Source organism: Moschus berezovskii, chromosome 4, assembly GCF_049115385.1.
Source record: "Moschus berezovskii isolate FMDL1 chromosome 4, NW_MosBer_1.0, whole genome shotgun sequence".
Taxonomy (NCBI): domain Eukaryota; kingdom Metazoa; phylum Chordata; class Mammalia; order Artiodactyla; family Moschidae; genus Moschus; species Moschus berezovskii.
In genome coordinates, this window is record NC_142463.1 from 12,567,171 (window position 1) to 12,585,998 (window position 18,828).

Consider the following 18,828-nt stretch of genomic DNA (forward strand, 5'->3'; position numbering starts at 1 on the left):
AAGAAAGGCCTTATCAACAGCTCTCTCTACACTTAGAATTGGGTTCTCCTGTCTCCAGGCTTCCTCAGATTTCTATTGATATGTATCACCCTTTATGCTAACTGCTCACTCACCCAGTTCATTTCCATTGAGCACCTACCATATGTCCCATTATGGACACTGGAGCTGCTAAGATAATACAACCCATTGTCTGAGCTCAAGAAGTTCCTAGTCGAGTGATAAAACACTAGAGGTCACTGCAGACCATGGGGTAAACAGACCACGTAGAAATACAGGTTTGGAGAGCCCAGAAGTGGATCCCAACCTTACCTGAAGAGCCCAGAAAAGTTTTTATCTCCAAGTCTGTTACTGAACCACAAGAGCCCCAGGGAAAAGATGGTGACATTCATTTATAAACATATCATACACCCTCAATAAATGCAGGTGAGGTGTTCTCAACTCATGTTGAATGGATGAATGAACAAGGGAACGAGAGCGAGTTTTGTCACTTCTCCCACTGTCTTCCCACCACTGCATCAATCTCTCTATTAGCTCATACATCATCCTGCTGTGACTTTTAAATGTTTACATCTTTCCACCTAGATTATGAATTTCTCAAGAGTTGAGATTATGCCTGATCCATTTCTGTTGCCCTGGCACCCAGAGAAGGACCTGGCTTAGAAAAAGCATCACTTGGTCTTTCTTCATTAAGTGTACATGGTCCACACCCCATTCTTACCCCCAGTCCTCAGAGCTATAGATAGAGAAGGAGAGACCTGTTCCTGGTGCCCCCACAGACCAGAGAGTCTAACAGAACCCCTAACATGAAGGATCTCCCCTGGGGGCACAGTGACTCTAGTTTAGAGAGTTGGGTGGAATCTTAGGAGTGACCTAGTGAAACTTCCAAATCTCTCTCTCCAGCTCAAGAACCTCCTGCCAGCCTCTGACTTGTATATTGTTGGTGACAGGGAGCTCCCTCCCTCTAATGTAACCAATCCCAGCAGCCTCTAGCTAACAGAGCTGGGCTATTGTAGAATTCTTTCCTAAGCACTGGGGAGGCAGCATGGTGTAGCAGAAAGAATCTGACAGTTGGGCAAATCTGGATTTAAAACTCAGTTCCCTGTTTCTTAACTGCAAGCGAGGTGTTAATCTCTCTGAGCCTCTGTTTCCTTATCTGCAAAACAGGGATAAAGATGTTTTTATTGCTGTGAATAAATGAGAAGGCCTGTGTGAGGTGTTTATCATGGTGCCTGAAATACAGGTCCCTGATGCCCCCTTGTATGGAGTCAAATCCATCTCTCAGTAACTTCACTCACTGGTCCTAGCTGCACCCACTGGAAGCACCACAAAAAGTCAGGATTCCCAGCTCCATACCCCATGACCTCCCCACTCCCCCTCCTGACTCTTTCATCTAGGACATACTCTCTCCCAACTGCCACCTGTGGGCTGCACTCCCACACCACACCCCCCAGGGCGCTGGATACCTTCACAGATGTCACCACGTTCTTGGAATCCCGCGCTGCAGCTGCACCGGCCCACGGGCACCAGCCACTCGCCATCGGCGCCGCAGTGCATGCGCGGGGGGCTGCCGGGCTCCCCTTCTGAGTGTGCCACGCACGTTCCGGTCACCTCCACCAACGTGGAGAAGGCGCTCTCAGCTGCGGTGGCTGGGAACGCCGCCAGGCCCCGCACCGTGGCGCGGCACTGCTTGTAGTAGACTCGCACAGATACTAGAGCCACGCATGCGCCCACGTCCTGGAAGGCCAGGTGGAAACCCCGCCGGCTGAGCGGACCGATCTCGCGCACCTCTGTGTTCAGCTTCATCTTGCGCTCACCCAGGTCGCCCTGAGTGAAGCTCTCGTCTGCCGCGATTGTGTCAATCTTGCGGGGCCGGCTGCCACCTGGGCGGGTACGCCCGCGGCCCAAATCAGCCTCGGTTTCCAGGTAGTAGACATTGAAAGTCTCCTTGCAGGTGCCCGCGGCTCCAGGGATGCTGCTGCAGTCACGCAGTGTGAACTGCAGCTCCACGAAGATGCGCTGCCCGCGGCCACGGCTGATCCAGCCAGTCTGCAGCCAGTTGTCCTGGTTGGGCTCCAGCACGTTGCACACCTGGTATGTGCGGATGGGACGGTCGTGCTCGTCCACGCCACTGATCTCCTCCCACTGAGGAAGAGAACAAGTATATGGGCAGCTCAGAGCCAAGGCGCCCCCAAGAGGTGAGCCCTGGCGTTGACTGGGGCTGAAGCTCCCCCTCCCCATCATTTTGCATTCTCTTCTGCCCTCCTTCCCCATACACACCCCTGAAATTATAAGACGCAGAGCTGGGAGAAAACTTGGAGACAACTGAGGTCCAGTTGATAGGGAAACAGGCTCCAGAGAGGGGTGACTTGAGTGGATAGATACGTCCTGTTATAGCAGAAGTAGGAAGGGAGTCTCCTGGCTCTCCACCCCGTGCTCTTTCCACAACACCAAGCTGCTGTCACACCATCACATCTCCCTCCATTACCCAAGTTTCCAAGCCTCCTTTAGGATTCCAAGTCTTACTTGTCCTAGTCAATCCATCAGTCAACAAATTGCTTAGTGGACCTAATAGGTGCAAGGCACCATTCAGCATTGGCTCCATCCAGATGCTGTGTCTGTTCCTAGACACACCCAGTTCTCTTATCACTTTTTTTTTTTGCGGTCTGACTGAAGAGTCAACATTTTCTAATAGGCCACTCTGGCTTGAAGCCAGGACTGCTGGAGACTACATGCTCTCAGGAGCATTTTGATCTGATGTAGCCATGGGGAGATAAAGGGGCTGAATCCTGGGCCACCAGGGGCTCCTTGGGACAGAGAGGGAAAGATTTACACTTACCCCATTACTTGGCAGTGCAGTCCAGCCCAGCTCAGCTTGGGAAGCTTTGGAATCCAAAAGGATGACTAGAAGGAGGGAAGAACAGAAATATCAGAAAGTTTGGGGGTGGGGGGTGAGAACCTTTGGTGAGTTCACTTAAATTTGCTGACTGAGGAAACAGAGAATGTGGTGAAGGATACAGACAAGTTTTTCCCACTTCATATGTCCCCATGAGAAGGCATGAGTAGATCTAGTCTAAAGAAAGGTAGCCACAGTGATTAGGGAGGGAGCCTGTATTACTTTTCTGTGACTGCTGTAACAAACTATCACAAATTTAGTGGCTTAAAACAACAAAACTTTATTCTATTACAGTTCTGGAGGTCAGAAGTTGAAAATCAGTTTCATTGGTCTAAAGTCAGGGTGTTGGAAAGACTGATCCCTTCTGGAGGCTCAAAGGGGAGAATGCATTTCCTTGCCTCCTTCAGCTTCTAGTGGCCACCTGGATTCCTTGGTTTGTGGTCCCCTCCGTCTTCAAAACACATCATTCTAGCCTCTTTTTCCTTCTCTAACTCTGACTTCTGTGTCTCTCTTATAAGGACCATCGTGATTGTAATCGGGTCACCCATATAATCCAGTGTAATCTCTCCATCTCAAGATCCTTAGCCACACCTGCGAAGTCTATTGCCATTTGTGAGAATATTCACAGGTTCTGGGGATTCGGGTATGGAAATATTTGGAGAGTCATTATTCAGCCTGGTGTGGAATCCATGACGTGCTCTAAGACTGGCTCTAAAATGGGGGGATCAGTGACTTCTCACCTTCCCAGATCCCCCAAATTATAAGTGAGTGTCAAGAAGAGGGAGAAAGTGATCATATCTGAGAATTCTTGTACACATTCCTGAATTCACTCATACTCATGGGTTCTTTTGAGGTCTTGGGTCACCAGGGATAGGGGAGAGTTGAACTTTTTAGTTTGACTCCCAGGGCCTCTGGGGAAAACAAAGTAGAGACACTGCCAGTAACGAAAGAAGTAAAAATCTTTATCTCCTCAGCCAGTCCCTTTCCCAGGGGCTGTCATCTCCACTGCTTTTGAAAGATTATCAGGATTCCTTTAATATATAAAGCCATGACCCCTTCTAAACCAGAGATGCATGCGGTCACTTTCTTCCCCTACGAGGCGTCTGCCCTGCAGTCTGAATTCTGCTGTCAGTATCGGTCCCAGAGAAACACTGGTTAGAACAGCACAGCAGCAGCTCAGAGCCAGAAGCCCAGGCCATCCCCAAATCTTTGAAGATTACTCATCTGGAGCTTAAGCAAGGGGGTGGGGCTCCAAGGTGAGCCCTTTAAGGGGGTTGGCCCCAGAGGTGTCAGCGACAATGGGCAGGACCACTGACAGCTTCCCGATTTCTGTGTAACCGACAGCACATCGGAATTGCATATTGGAAAGCATCAGAGATCTAGCGCCCAGAACAACCCCGAGGCCAACGCCTCAGATTCCAGCTCCTCCAGCTCCTGCACCTGGATATTACGCCTCTGGATTTAACTGAGTGTACAGCTCCCCTAAATTCAGGGTCAGAAACAAGACGCGGTCCCTGGTACAGCGAGCACCCCTGAACCCGGCAACGCAGATCGAGCTAGTCTATACTCAAATTCAGCACTGCGGACAGCTCCCTGGTCAGCACGTCGGGCAGCTCCCAGACTCTTCCCCCAATCCCCCACCCCACGCCCTCTCCGCCACACTCGCCACCAGACCTCCCGCCCCCGTCGCCCCACCAGCGCTCTACCTTCTGTTCGCCACGCAGTGGTCCCCTGTTCCGGCTCCATCCCGTCTCCTTATACTCCGATTTAACCTCCACATCTCCCTGCCCCCACACCTCCCACCTCCAAATGCTCAGCCTGTCCGTCTCACCGGCCCCTGAACCGTCGCCTCTGGCTACCACGGTTCCTGGTCTCTCTCTTCCCCAGCCTCCCAGGTCTCCAGCCCCCGAGCTACTCAGTGCTCCTCTCTTTTCCGTTGCTTATCCACCTTTTCCTCTCTCTTCAGTTCTTTGCTTCTTGCTGTCCGCTTGCTTCAAACCCCAATACAGACTCCAGTCTCTTCGTGCGACTCCTTCCCCAAGCACCCCAGTTCTTCAGCTTCCTATCTTTTGGCATCCAAGCCTCCAGAACAGCCACCAGTCTCCTCACCTTCCTCGGCGGTCCCGGGCCTCCCCGGTCCCAAAACCAAGGCGAGACACAGCGGCATCAGGCAGATGAACAGGCGCAGCGGATATGGGCCGGCGCCGGTCTCCATGGTCCGCAGACCGAGCTGTCAGTGCGGCGGCGGCTCAAGCCGCGCCAGCCCCAGCACCGCTGAGCAGTGCCCCCAGACCCTAGCGCTGGCTGGGGGGCGGGATCTCGCCGGTGCCCATCATCCATGGGCACCAATCCCTATGCACCACCGCGGGAAATCCACCAATCCCCGCCAGCAGAAGGTGGAGAGGTGGAGTTTCATAGGCCAGGGGCGGAACAGCAAATTGCAGGGGGAGAAGGAAGGGGTCCCGCCAGTCTCCAAACCACGGGGGGTGGGGCAGCGCTGAGACCCGGTTCGGTTCATGAGGAGAGGGATGACCTGGGGTAGGTGGCCCAGAGCGCTGAACCTTAGCCTCTCATTCCTGAGAAATAGGCAATGTGGGCGTGGCTTAAGGAGGAGCAAACCGCGGGGAGGCAGCGACACTTACAGCCTCTGAGCTAACCTGGAAGCCCCCTAGTACCCAGGACTTACAGGAGGTTTTAAAGACTGGTGTCCCGACCCCAAGCTCTGGGAAGCTCCTGTATCTCCCAGCCCTTTTCTTCTTCCTGTATCTGCAGCTTTTGGTATCTCGTGGCTCCACCCCGCCCCCTTTCTCCCCGCCTTCATCTCTCTCTCTCTTTTTCTCCCTCTCTCTCTCTCTCTCACACACACACACACCGGGGAGGAAGAGGCCAAGCACGACCCCGAGAGCTACACGAGAAAGGAGAGTAAAGTGGAAGACACAATGCCACCCTACCAGCAGCTCTTCCGAGGCTGGGGGACCATGTGGACGCCAGGATGGGCGGTTGATAGATTTTGCATGAACGATTGGTTCCCCCAGGTTCTTGCTTCTGCAACCAGGATACAGGCAGCTCTCTCCGCGACCACCCCTTTCCCCAGTCTGCTCAGAGCATGGAGTTTCCCCCTTTATAAACGCTCTCCGCCCACCCCAGGGACTCGTGAGGAAAGCAGCGGCCAGACTCCCAGGCATCAGCGAGAGAGGAAGAGTAATCCTCGCAGAGTTCACCCAGCGCTGAAGGAGTCGAAAGGAAACGTGGAGCACGACCTCTGTCTTGTGAAGGTCATTTATGTACTGGCTGAGCGTTTAAGACGTTGATGGTGGGAAGGGCTGGAGCCCTCCAGGATGAGGGAGGCGGCTACTGAGCGCCACCGTCTGGACTGAACGTGAGCAGAGGAAGCTCCACCCACCCTGTGGTTTTTCAGAGCTCTTTTCTTGGGGGACCTAACCCCTCTCCTTTGGAGGCTATATTAGCCAGAGGTTTGAGAATGAATGCGAGTCCTGCATGGCCTGGATGTCTGTGCATTTTGTATATATGTACACACTTCAGCCAACATTCACTGGGTGTCATGTTCTGTGCTGAGAATACCTGAGTGAATCACCCTGTGATTCTGTGCAGAGGCACAGTCCATACCTCTATGAGCACCAAACAGAATGAAAATTTCTGGCATCATAGAGCATTGGTCATTTACAAACCACTTTCATGTGTCACCTCGTGTGTGTATGTGTGTGGTATGTGTACAAGTTTACTCACAGACATACTTGCTAGACAACAACAGTAGGAAGAGAGGCTGGGAGGAATTGAGTTCCTTTGCCCGTACAAAGAAAGGTCATCAGGAGAGGCTGAAGCTCGGAGACCGCAGAAGACCGAAGCTCGCTGAGGAAGCATACGGAGGTGTGGCATCCTGCCGGCCCCTGGATACAGGCGGAGGCTCTGAAATCAGATCTACCTGAAGAAGGGCTCTTACACCCTCCACCTCCTTCCCATCTTTATTCTCCACACGCTCGATTTTCCCCTCCCCCTTTCCCCAGCGCTGGGAGATGGTATTTTTAGAAGCTGCTTAGAGACCCAGGACTCCTTTCATTTCAAAATGAGTCCTCACGCAACCACTCCTCATCCCTCTCTTCAAAACGGGGTCCCATCCTTTTTGCAGTCTCTAAGGCTCCAGCCACGGCTTCTTCCCTGAACTCCAGGGACTTCAACCCAGAGGTTCTGACCCCGTGTGCTAAAACAAAATGCAGCCTCCCTGTGATCCTCACAAGGAACATTCAGAAGTCAAGCAGATGGAGGAAATTATCCGAGGAAAACCACATAGAATGACCCAACAAATCCCTGGTTGTCCGGAGTCTGTTTCCCACCTCTCCTATCACACACCCCTGCAGGCTTCTCGGGGAAATTACCAGATCAAGACCCTAGGAATAAGGGAAAGAAGAGGAAAAGAAGAAGTGAAATAAACCTTGTCTTTCTGCATCTGAACAATTCATCTATAATAAAAGCAGAACGGAGAAGCCCCCTGTGTATGCAGATATATGCAAATCAGCCGGATCTTAATAAGAGTCGCTCTAAGGCGACTCCACTCTCACCAAGAGGCTGTGGAATAGACACCTCAGTAAAGAAATTCAGGAGGGCTTCAGATGGAAACTGAACTGTGGTTTATTGTGAGCTTTAAGTGCTAGAGGCAGTCAACCAGGAACCAGGTTAGATCCCTCCATAGAACAGCAAGCCTGAGCGCCATGGGGGTGCTTCAAGAGGTTCTGTCCATGGTACTTGATTATGAGACCAAGGGTTGATGGCAGTCTTGTTTCCTTCCATGGTACTGAACCTATCAGGGTCTAGACCATCCATTTTCAACTGGACGTAGGACTTCTCTGCTGCTGAACTGATTCTCAGCCCAGGTCTCTCTGCCTGCCCTTTCAGCTTATAACCAAGATCCAAATATTCAAATCTCCAGAAGACAATCAGCTTTACTCCCTGGAATAAGAGTGGAGGGTCCTGGGACCCTTCCAGAAACTCCAGTTTTCTATGCTACTCCTCTCAAACCCCTTCTGAGGTAATGATGGCAAAGATGCTTCTCTCTACTTCTATCTCCCTGTCTCCAGGATGCTGAGAGAATACATGGTGGAGCTGAGAAGTTTAATTCAACAACCAAATGTACAGAAGTGGTCTTCCAGGGAGCAGATCCAACTTTCCTGCAACTTCCATCTCCAAGTTGTTGAAAGTTACATATCTAGGGGCTGAAATGTTTAGTTCTTCCTTTTACACAGATGCAGAAAGTACACTTGTCCTGGCTGAACAGAGAAGATCATCTCCTTCATGAAGAAGACCAAGATTGCTCCAGAGAAATCAGAGTCAACCCCCGCTCTCAAGAAAAAGGACAGGGAAGGTGCAAAAAGCAGTGGTGGCCCCTACTGCTCAAAGAAACATTTCCAGTTTGTCTCTTTCCTCTTCTGTTCCATCTCCCACTCTCCAGCCTAAGAAAGAAATCAGTTCAGTTCAGTTGTTCAGTGGTGTCTGACTCTTTGCAACCCCATGAACTGCAGCACGCCAGGCCTCCCTCTCTATCACCAACTCCCGGAGCCTACCCAAATTCATGTCCTTTGAGTTGGTGATGTCATCCAACCATCTCATCCTCTGTCGTCCCCTTCTCCTCCTGCCTCCAATCCCTCCCAGCATCAGGGTCTTTTCAAATGAGTAAGCTCTTCACATCAGGTGGCCAAAATATTGGAGTTAGAGCTTCAACATAATCCCTTCCAATGAACACTCAGGACTGATCTCCTTCAGGATGGACTGATTGGATCTCCTTGCAGTCCAAAGGACTCTCAAGAGTCTTCTCCAACGCAGCATTTCAAAAGCATCAGTTCTTTGGCGCTCATCTTTCTTTATAGTCCAACTCTCACATCCATACATGACCACTGGAAAAACCATAGCCTTGACTAGACGGACCTTTGTTGGCAAAGTAATGTCTCTGCTTTTTAATATGTTGTCTAGGTTGGTCATAACTTTCCTTCCAAGGAGTAAGCATCTTTTAATTTCATGGCTGCAATCAGCATCTGCAGTGATTTTGGAGCCCCCCAAAATAAAGTCAGCTGCTGTTTCCCCATCTATTTGCCATGAAGTGATGGGACCAGAAATAAACATACCTAAAGGTGAATTTTTCCTAGGACACCCAGACAAATATAATGTTTAAATTTTATTGTCTAAGGCAAAGAGAATATAATGCACTAAATTTATTGACTTTGAAAATTACGCAGTAAAACTTTAAATTATCAAACACAAGTGCTTAGCTTTTATGTGCCTCTACGTTCCCATCTGTGAAATAGGGATAAAAACACTTTTCAGAGTTATTGTGAGGTCAAAATACATTTTACATGCTTGGCCCAGCTCAGCACATTTTTCTGGTATATTTTATGATTCAACTCCATGGTTAATTAAAGTAAAAAAAAGAAAGGGAAAAGGAAAGGGTACAGGAATGTTAGGTGTGAGGTAGGAAGAGAGAGGGAGTCATAGAGGAAAAGACAGAGTGAAAGATGAAGAAACAGTTGTCTGGGATGAATGGCCTAGAAAGCACAGGCGTCCGAAGGAAATGTGCTTGAAGAGTCAGGAGCGTCATCAGGGCAGACTGGCTAGCCCGCTGCCAAGTGGCCTCAGAGGTGACATTTACCTTGCTGAATTCATCATGGTCCAAGTTCATAAACTTGACTTTAACAGTGCTAAGAGAGAGCCCATATATTGGGTGGGGGGTGGGGGTGTGTTGGGGGAGTTTGATAATACTAGCTCAGCTCTTAGCCCGCTATTTGAGGAAAAAAAAAATTTATTAATACACGAGGAAAAATGGAACTGCCAAGGGGGTCAGAATGCTCACATTGCCATGTCCAGCAAATTCTTCTCTTGTAGAAAATGTGCAGAGGAAGCCAATTTATGATGTGAAGGCTGCTTTGAGAGTATGTGAGAAGGGAGTTGGATAGTTTAAATATTTGATGGCATCAGGCTCTGAGAACCTGGTGCCTCCAAATCCCCGGTAAGAATAATCCTGCTGCTGGCACCTAGTGACTCTACAGGGGCCAGAGCTGGGGATGGGATCCATTAACATATGCTTCTCTCTCTCGCTCTCTTTATTTTTGTTTGTTTGTTTTTTGTTTAAATCCTTGTTCCATTTCTTAGAGCCCATTTTAAGGTCAAAGCAATCCTTTCACATGTATTTATTTGTTTATTATTTAATTTTCTCTTTTGCTGCGTGACTTGTGGGATCTTAGTTCCCAGACCAGGGATTGAACCTGGGCCTCTAGCAAACACTTAGTAAACACTTAGTCCTAACCACTGGACCACCAGGGAATTCCAGTCCTTTTAAATTTAAATAACCAAGATAACATAAACTAATAAAAATGCTGTAAGTAAAAAGTGAAAATATCCATTCATTCCTTTCCATATAGTCCCATTTCAAAATTTACACCATGCTAACAGGGAACATTTCGTGCAAAGATCGGCTCAATAAAGAACAGAAATGGTATGGACCTAACAGAAGCAGAAGATATCCAGAAGAGGTGGCAAGAATACACAGAAGAACTGTACAAAAAAGATCTTCACGACCAAGATAGTCACGATAATGTGTTCACTGACCTAGAGCCAGACATCTTGGAATGTGAAGTCAAGTGGGCCCTAGAAAGCATCACTACGAACAAAGCTAGTGGAGGTGATGGAATTCCAGTTGAGCTATTTCAAATCTTGAAAGATGATGCTATGAAAGTGCTGCACTCAATATGCCAGCAAATTTGGAAAACTCAGCAGTGGCCACAGGACTGGAAAAGGTCAGTCTTCATTCCAATCCCAAAGAAAGGCAATGCCAAAGAATGCTCAAACTACCGCACAATGGCACTCATCTCACACGCTAGTAAAGTCATGCTCAAAATTCTCCAAGCCAGGCTTCAGCAATATGTGAACCGTGAACTCCCAGATGTTCAAGCAGGTTTTAGAAAAGGCAGAGGCACCAGAGATCAAATTGCCAACATCCGCTGGATCATGGAGAAAGCAAGAGAGTTCCAGAAAAACATCTATTTCTGCTTCATTGACTATACCAAAGCCTTTAACTGTGTGGATCACAATAAACTGTGGAACATTCTGAAAGCGATGGAAATACCAGACTACCTGACCTGCCTCTTGAGAAACCTGTATGCAGGTCAGGAAGCAACAGTTAGAACTATACATGGAACAACAGACTGGTTCCAAATAGGAAAAGGAGTACATCAAGGTTGTATATTGTCACCCTGCTTATTTAACTTATATGCAGAGTACATCATGAGGAACGCTGGCTGGAAGAAGCACAAGCTGGAATCAAGATTGCTGGGAGAAATATCAGTAACCTCAGATATGCAGATGACACTACTCTTATGGCAGAAAGTGAAGAGGAACTAAAAAGCCTCTTGATGAAAGTGAAAGAGGAGAGTGAAAAGGTTGGCTTGAAGCTCAACATTCAGAAAACAAAAATCATGGCATCTGGTCCCATCACTTCATGGGAAATAGATGGAAAAACAGTGGAAACAGTGTCAGACTTTATTTTTGGGGGCTCCAAAATCACTGTGGATGCTGATTGCAGCCATGAAATTAAAAAACGCTTACTCCCTGGAAGGAAAGTTATGACCAACCTTGATAATATATTGAAAAACAGAGACATTACTTTGCCAACAAAGGTCTGTCTAGTCAAGGCTATGGTTTTTCCCATGGTCACGTATGGATGTGAGAGTTGGACTGTGAAGAAAGCTGATGGCCGAAGAATGGATGCTTTTGAAATGTGGTGTTGGAGAAGACTCTTGAGAGTCCCTTATACTGCAAGGAGATCCAACCAGTCCACTCTAAAGGAGATCAATCCTGGATGTTCATTGGAAGGACTGATGCTAAAACTGAAACTGCAATACTTTGGCCACCTCATGCGACGAGTTGACTCACTGGAAAAGACTCTGATGCTGGGAAAGGTTGGGGGCGGGAGGAGAAGGGGACGACAGAGAATGAGATGGCTGGATGGCATTACCGACTCTGTGGACATGAGCTTGAGTGTACTCCGGGAGTTGGTGATGGACAGGGAGACCTGGCGTGCTGTGATTCATGGGGTCGTGGAGGATTGGACACGACTGAGTGACTGAACTGAACTGAACAGATTAATATGTACACTACCTGGTATTTTCTTTTTTTTAAATTATTTTATTTTGGCTGCAATGGGTCTTTGTTTGCAGTGAGAGGGAGGACTCATTGCAAAGGGAGGACTCAGTTGCCCTGCAGCATGTGGGATCTTGGTTCCCCAACAAGGGATTGAACCTGAGTCCCTCACATTGGAAGGTGGACTCTTAACCACTGGACCTCCATGGAAGACCCTCTGGTATTTTCTGTACACACACACACTAATATATCTGTTAGTCAGGTAAACAGCATTGATTATCTACCCAAGACCTTGCCCCTCTCATGTTTTTAATTGTTCAGAGAGTCCCAGCTTTGTTTGGATGTCCATCTTCTACAGTTCTTTGCTCAGAGAAGATGACCAACCCTCTCATCAAATTCAGGGAAGAGTAAAGATTGTTATTGACTAATTATTTCCATCCAATTCCATGTGTCATGGTTAGCTTAGACATGGATATGTGACACAACCCAGATATTCTGATTGGGGGTTCTTGAAAAGGTTTTCCCTCCTAATAATAAGAGATGGATGACCAGCAATATCCCACTTCTTCTCTAAATCATATCTTCATCTGACACCTGCTGCTGCTGCAGCCATTTTGACATCATCAAGAGAAATATCTCAACACTTCAAGAGTTTTCAGTTGTATGTAACTGGAAAACTAAGTAAAACTGGCTTAAACAAAAATGAGGATTTTGTTTTGGTTCATGTAACTGAGTGGGATAGATATGTGTAGAACAGCAAGCATGTCCTTTGGGATTGTGGTAGGGTGCTAGGTGATCTCCAAAGAAGTACAATTGCAATCCTAAGACTCAAACATACAGCAATGAAGTTAATACAATAAGTGGACCTAACATCAGATTAGGCACGGCTCATTCTAGGCTAGAAGATAAACCAGTATATAACATCCTTACTGAAGTATACAGAAAGAGAAATAAATTTTAAAAATATATGAAAGAGAGTAACAGACATGTAGAACATGGTGAAAAAGCCTAAATACAGTAAATTAGAGTCCTGGAAAGATATGAGAGAGAGTGAGAAAGAAGCAATATTTGAAGAGAGAGTAATTGAAAAATTTCTGATTGATGAAAAACATATACTCAGTCCTACACAGAATAAATGCAAAGAAAACTGTAAGCACTTCACAGTAAAACTGCTGAAAACCAAAAAACGAAGCATTAAAAGCAATTGGCAGAGGGGGAGATATATTACCTCCAAAAGAACAACATTAAGACTAACAACTGACTCTATAATATAAATGATAAAATTCAGAAGATGATGGAATTTTTGTTTGTTTGTTTTTTGGCCACACCGAGCAGCATGCAGGATCTTTGTTCCCTAACCAGGAATTAAACCTGTGCCACCTACATTGGGAATGTGGAGTCTTAATCACTGGACCTCCAGGGAAGTCCCTGAAATGATATCTTTGAAGTGTGGAAACAAAATAACAGTTAATCTAAACTTTCATACCCAGTGAAGATATCATTCAACAATGAAAGAAAAATATGTGTTTTCAGACAATCAAAATCAGAAAAAAAAAATTTGCTCAACAACATACCCACACTAAAAGAAATGCTAAAGAGAATCTTTCAAGCAGAATGAAAATAAACCCAAAAGGAAGTATGACTATGAAGGAAGAAATAGAGAACAAGATAAAAGTGTAACCCTATGGGTAAAAACCAATGAACAATGACTGTATAAAACAAAAATGTCTGGGAGAGCTTTAAACATATGGAAAATTAAAGCAGCGCAAAAATGGCACACAGCGTGGGAATTGATAAATGGCATTACAGTATTTTAAGATTCTTGCCATGTTCAAGAAGTCATAAAAGAATTAATTTATGTTAAACTTTAACAAATTAAGGATGCCTGCTGTAATCACCATGGCAATCATGGAAAAATAGTTTAAAAAACTATACCTGTATATGAAACAAGCGAATGTAGGAAAATATGGAATAATAAAAATAATCCAAAAAAGATTTGAAAGAAATGAGGGAAAAAAGGAACACTGAACGTGTGGAAGAAGTAGAAGACAAGTACTATGATATTTTGAAACTCAAATGTATTAGTATATATTTTAAATGTAAGTGGAATAAATTTAAAGAACAAAAGTGCTAGATTGGTGTTTTAATTATTTTTTAAATTTATTTGGCTGCTCCGGGTCTTAGTTGCCGCATATGAGATCTTTAGCTGCAGCATGCAGGATCTAGTTTTCTGACCAGGGGTTGAACCGGGTCTCCCTGCATTGGGAGTGCAGAGTCTTAGCCATGGGACCACTAGGGAAGACCCCCAGAGCAACTTTTTATTGCTTTAAAAAATCTGAAATATAAGGATACAGGTATGTTAAAGGTTGTAAAAGACATACTATACCAGGAGTAGCTTATAGAAAATCAGTGAAGCTAAACTAATATACAACAAATTAGACTTCAAGGCAAGAAGCATCAGTAGATACTGCATAATGACTAAAATGCCAATAAACTAGAAGAAAACAACTCTGAATTTGTATGCGACTAACACAATATCCTCAAAGAATATAAAAACATACCATGAAAAAAAAAAAGCACACCATGCATATCACATCTCCAGGTCTGCAATATGAAGAGCAGCGAACTAAGAGTCCTGGGAATCTGGAAAAAAAAAAAGAATTTGTGCGGAGGAATGAATGTGGAAGACGGAGTGCATCCAGGGATGTGAACATGCCTGAGAATCCACGTAATTTAACTGCCAGCTGTTGCAACAGACAAACCTCCACACGTCAGTGACTTAGGAAATTTACTTCTAGCTTTCATTATGTGTCTGGTAAGGCAGGGACTCTGTTTACTCACAGTCCTCAGGGAAAGAGGCTGACAGAAGCTTTGACCCCTTGACCCGGCACCACTGGGAACATGTGACAGGGAAAGAGGGTGGTGGATGAGACACACAAACTCTTAACAAGTGAATGCTCAGAAGAATCGAAAGTCACGTCTGCTCACGCATCATTGGCTAGATCCAGTCACACAGACCCATTCTAACTGCAAGGGTTGCTGAGTCTAAGCTCTTACTGCCTATTGCAGGACAGGCCAAAATATTGTTGGGGTGAAGAATAGCAGTTTTATTCGGAAAGCCAACAGATAGAGAGAATGGTAGACCGCTGTCCCAGAGAATCATCTCCCCTGAGTTAGAATTCAGGCTTCTAAAAGGGAGAGTTTAGTCCTGGTTCCAGCCAGATTCCAGAGTGAATGTGTTCTTTTCTTCCTTCCTGCAGCCGTTCACAGGTGGTCCTGGTCAGGATGTTTCCTGTGAAATAAATAAAGGTAATTTAGCTTAACACTCATTACCTGAGAGGCAGGGCTCCCAGAGATGGGCTATTAAGTATAATTTAAGCTTATAGGCAACATCCCTTTAGTGATTAACTTGTAATAGAACATGAAGGTTCTTACCTATTACATAAGGAGAATGGAAAACGTAGGAAAGCCCATGGAATATTTAGTGAGCCGTCTATATCACACAGATTCCTTAAAGCCTTAGAGGAAAATACATTCTCTCTTTGTATATGACATTATTTGAAAATTATGTTTAAAAAAATCATGTTTTCTACTTTCCCAGTTATCTCGCAGTGTCTTTAAAATATCCCTTTTTCAGCCTCTCTCTCCTTCACTTCCTTCTTCTTTCCCTTTTCTCCCACATAGCATCTTCCCTTAGCTTATTCAAAACTCCTAGGAGATGGGGGAGGATGAATTAGAAATTTGGAATTACAGATATACACTACTATATATGAAACAGATAACAAGGGCCTACTGTATAGCATCGGAGAAGGCAATGGCAAGCCACTCCAGTACTCTTGCCTAGAAAATCCCCTGGACGGAGGAGCCTGGTAGGCTGCAGTCCATGGGGTCGCTACGAGTCAGACATTACTGAGTGACTTCACTTTCACTTTTCACTTTCACATATTGGAGAAGGAAATGGCAACCCACTCCAGTGTTCTTGCCTGGAGAATCCCAGGGACGGGGGAGCCTGGTGGGCTGCCGTCTATGGGGTCACACAGAGTCGGACACGACTAAAGTGACTTAGCAGCAGCAGCAGCAGCAACTGTATAGCATAGGGACCTATATTCAGTCTTTTATGATGACCTATGAAGGAAATTATTCTGAAAATACTATATATATATATATTAGATATATAATCCTTTGGCTGTACCCCTGAAACTAACACACCATTGTAAACAACTATGCATGTGTGTGTGCATTCTCAGTCATCCCCGATTCTGTGTGAACCTATTGATTATAGCCCTCCAGGCTCCTCTGCCCGTGGGATTTCTCAGGCAAGAATACTGGAGTGGGTTGCTGTCCTTCTCTAGGGGGCCTTCCTGACCCAGGGATCGAACCTTCATCTCCTACATTGGCCGGCGGATTCTTTACTGCAGAGCCACCCGGGAAGCCTAAGACTGTAAGCCTGGATTTCTTTACCATATGAGATTCTCAACACAGCTGCTCACTTCCTAATGTCCACAGGAGGGCATCCAGGGGGCATCCAGTCCCTCTTTTAAGGATTTTTTCATAATTAATAAAGAATAATCTCCCTTTTAGTTAACACAGAATCAAGTGATTTGGGACCTTAATTACATCTCCAGAATGTCTTGGCTGCTGCTGCTAAGTCACTTCAGTCGTGTCCGACTCTGTGTGACCCCACTGACGGCAGCCCACCAGGCTCCCCCGTCCCTGGGATTCTCCAGGCAAGAACACTGGAATGGGTTGCCATTTCCTTCTCCTATGTGAGAAAGTGAAAAGTGAAAGTGAAGTCGCTCAGTCGTGTCCGACCCTTAGCGACCCCACGGACTGCAGCCTAGCAGGCTCCTCCATCCATGGGATTTTCTAGGCAAGAGTACTGGAGTGACTTGCCATTGCCTTCTCCATCAGTATCCGCAAAACAGCTCAAAGATATTATTATGTATATCCCTTGAGGGGGCACCAGGATCCTGTCCCATGGCTGCATTATTTTTTTTTTTATTGCATTAAATGTGCAGATCATTTTTTTTTTCAGTTGGAGTATAATTGCACTATTGTTTCTTGATTCTTCCTCCCTTTTCTCTGATCCCCTCCCTTCCCTGATTAGCAACCATTTGAACCTGTCCTCCGGAACTCAGGGAAGGTTGTGGAGGCTGAATGAAGCCTGTTTCCTCCAAACAAGAAACAGAGAGCACAGAGAGGCGTTTGTGCCCAGGAGCGCCACAGGTCCTGCTTGGTGTCAGCAGCAGCCCCCATAATACAGCGTTAGGCTGGCTTTTCTTTCCTTCCTGCCTCGTTCTCCTCAGTTCCTCACACTTGCTCCTGAGAATCTCCTCCCAAAGCCCTCCCTGCTCCCAAGCCCCTTTCTCAGTCTCTGCTTGAGATCGACAGGTGTAACAGTTAATAAAAGGAAACCTAAGTAAAATGGAGGCAGAAGACACAAAGGTGGAGCTCGCCTGCGCGTACCATTCTACATCAGCACAGACGCCAACAGGAAGGGAAGGTACCTTGCTTCTCCAAAACGAAGTGACGCTACTTCATTATATTGCAGCAGGAATGAAACCGTGCAGCTGCAACCATGGGCCAGGACTTAAACCCAACCGGAAGCCACTGTTTTTATTTAATTTTAAAAAAATTTTGGCTGTGCTAGGTCTTTGCTGCTGCGCGGGCTTTTCTCGAGCTGGGGCGACTGGGGGCTACTTTTTGCGGTGGCCCAGGCTTTCTCACTGTGGCGGCGTCGCTGTGAGCACAGGTGCTGGGCATGCAGGCTTCAGCCTCTGCAGTACGCGGCTCAGCCGTTGTGGTGCACGGGCTTAGATGTTCCTCAGCATGTAGGGTCTTCCTGAACCAGGGATCGAACCCATGTCTCCTGCACTGGCAGGTGGATTCTTTACCACTGAGCCACCAGGGAAGCCCCCCACTGTCTTTTAATTGAGATCACAAACCTGGTCTCAGGACTTAATAAAACTCAAGTTGTTGATGTCTCATTACAGGAAGAATTCATCAAGAGACAAAAGTGATAGGTAAATAGTGGATCTGTTTAGAGAGAAACACACTCTACAGAGTATAGGCTATTTTGGAAGGTGAGAGGCCCCCAAATATGGGGTGGTTAGTTTTTATGGGCTGGGTAATTTCATAGCTAATGAGTGGGAGGGTTATTCCAACTATTTCTGGGAAGGGGTAGGGATTTCTAGTAATAGGGCCATTGCCCACTTTTGGGGCTTTTATAGTTAGCTCTGAACTGTCACATTGCTGGTGGGTGTATCATTTATCATACTAATGCATTATATTTTCATGCTAATGTATTATAATGAGGCTCAAGTTCCATTTGGAAGTCAAATCTTCTGCCATCTTAGACCTAGTTGGTTCAAACCAGTTTATATAATGTCCGACTGCTATTTCCTAATGGCAGAAAGTAAAGAGGGACTAAAGAGCCTGTTGATGAAACTGAAAGTGAAGAGAGAAAAAGCTGGCTTAAAACTCAACATTCAAAACACTAAGATCATGGCATCCAGTCCCATCACTTCATGCAAATAGATGGGGAAACAATGGAAACACTGACAGACTTTACTTTTGGGGGGTCCAAAATCACTGCAGATCGTGACTGCAGCCATGAAATTAAAAGATACATGCTCCTTGGAAGAAAAGCTATGACCAACCTAGACAGCATATTAAAAAGTAGAGACATTACTTTGCTGACAAAGGTCCATCTAGTCAAAGGTATGGTTTTTCCGGTAGTCATGTATGGATGTGAGAGTTGGACCATAAAGAAAACCGAGCGCTGAAGAACTGAT

General features: G+C 46.3%; 1 protein-coding gene across 1 annotated transcript in view; it reads right to left on the bottom strand.

Moving 5' to 3' along the window:
* Positions 1-5,108, bottom strand: part of EPHA10 (EPH receptor A10) — a 45,751-nt gene extending 40,643 nt beyond the window's left edge. Inside the window, exons 1-3 of the mRNA XM_055403404.2 lie at positions 5,003-5,108; positions 2,837-2,901; positions 1,464-2,142 (exon numbers count right to left, since the gene is read on the bottom strand). Coding sequence (XP_055259379.1) covers positions 1,464-2,142; positions 2,837-2,901; positions 5,003-5,108 — 850 coding nt within the window. The remainder of the gene's footprint in view (positions 1-1,463; positions 2,143-2,836; positions 2,902-5,002) is intronic.
* Positions 5,109-18,828: the final 13,720 nt, after the last annotated feature.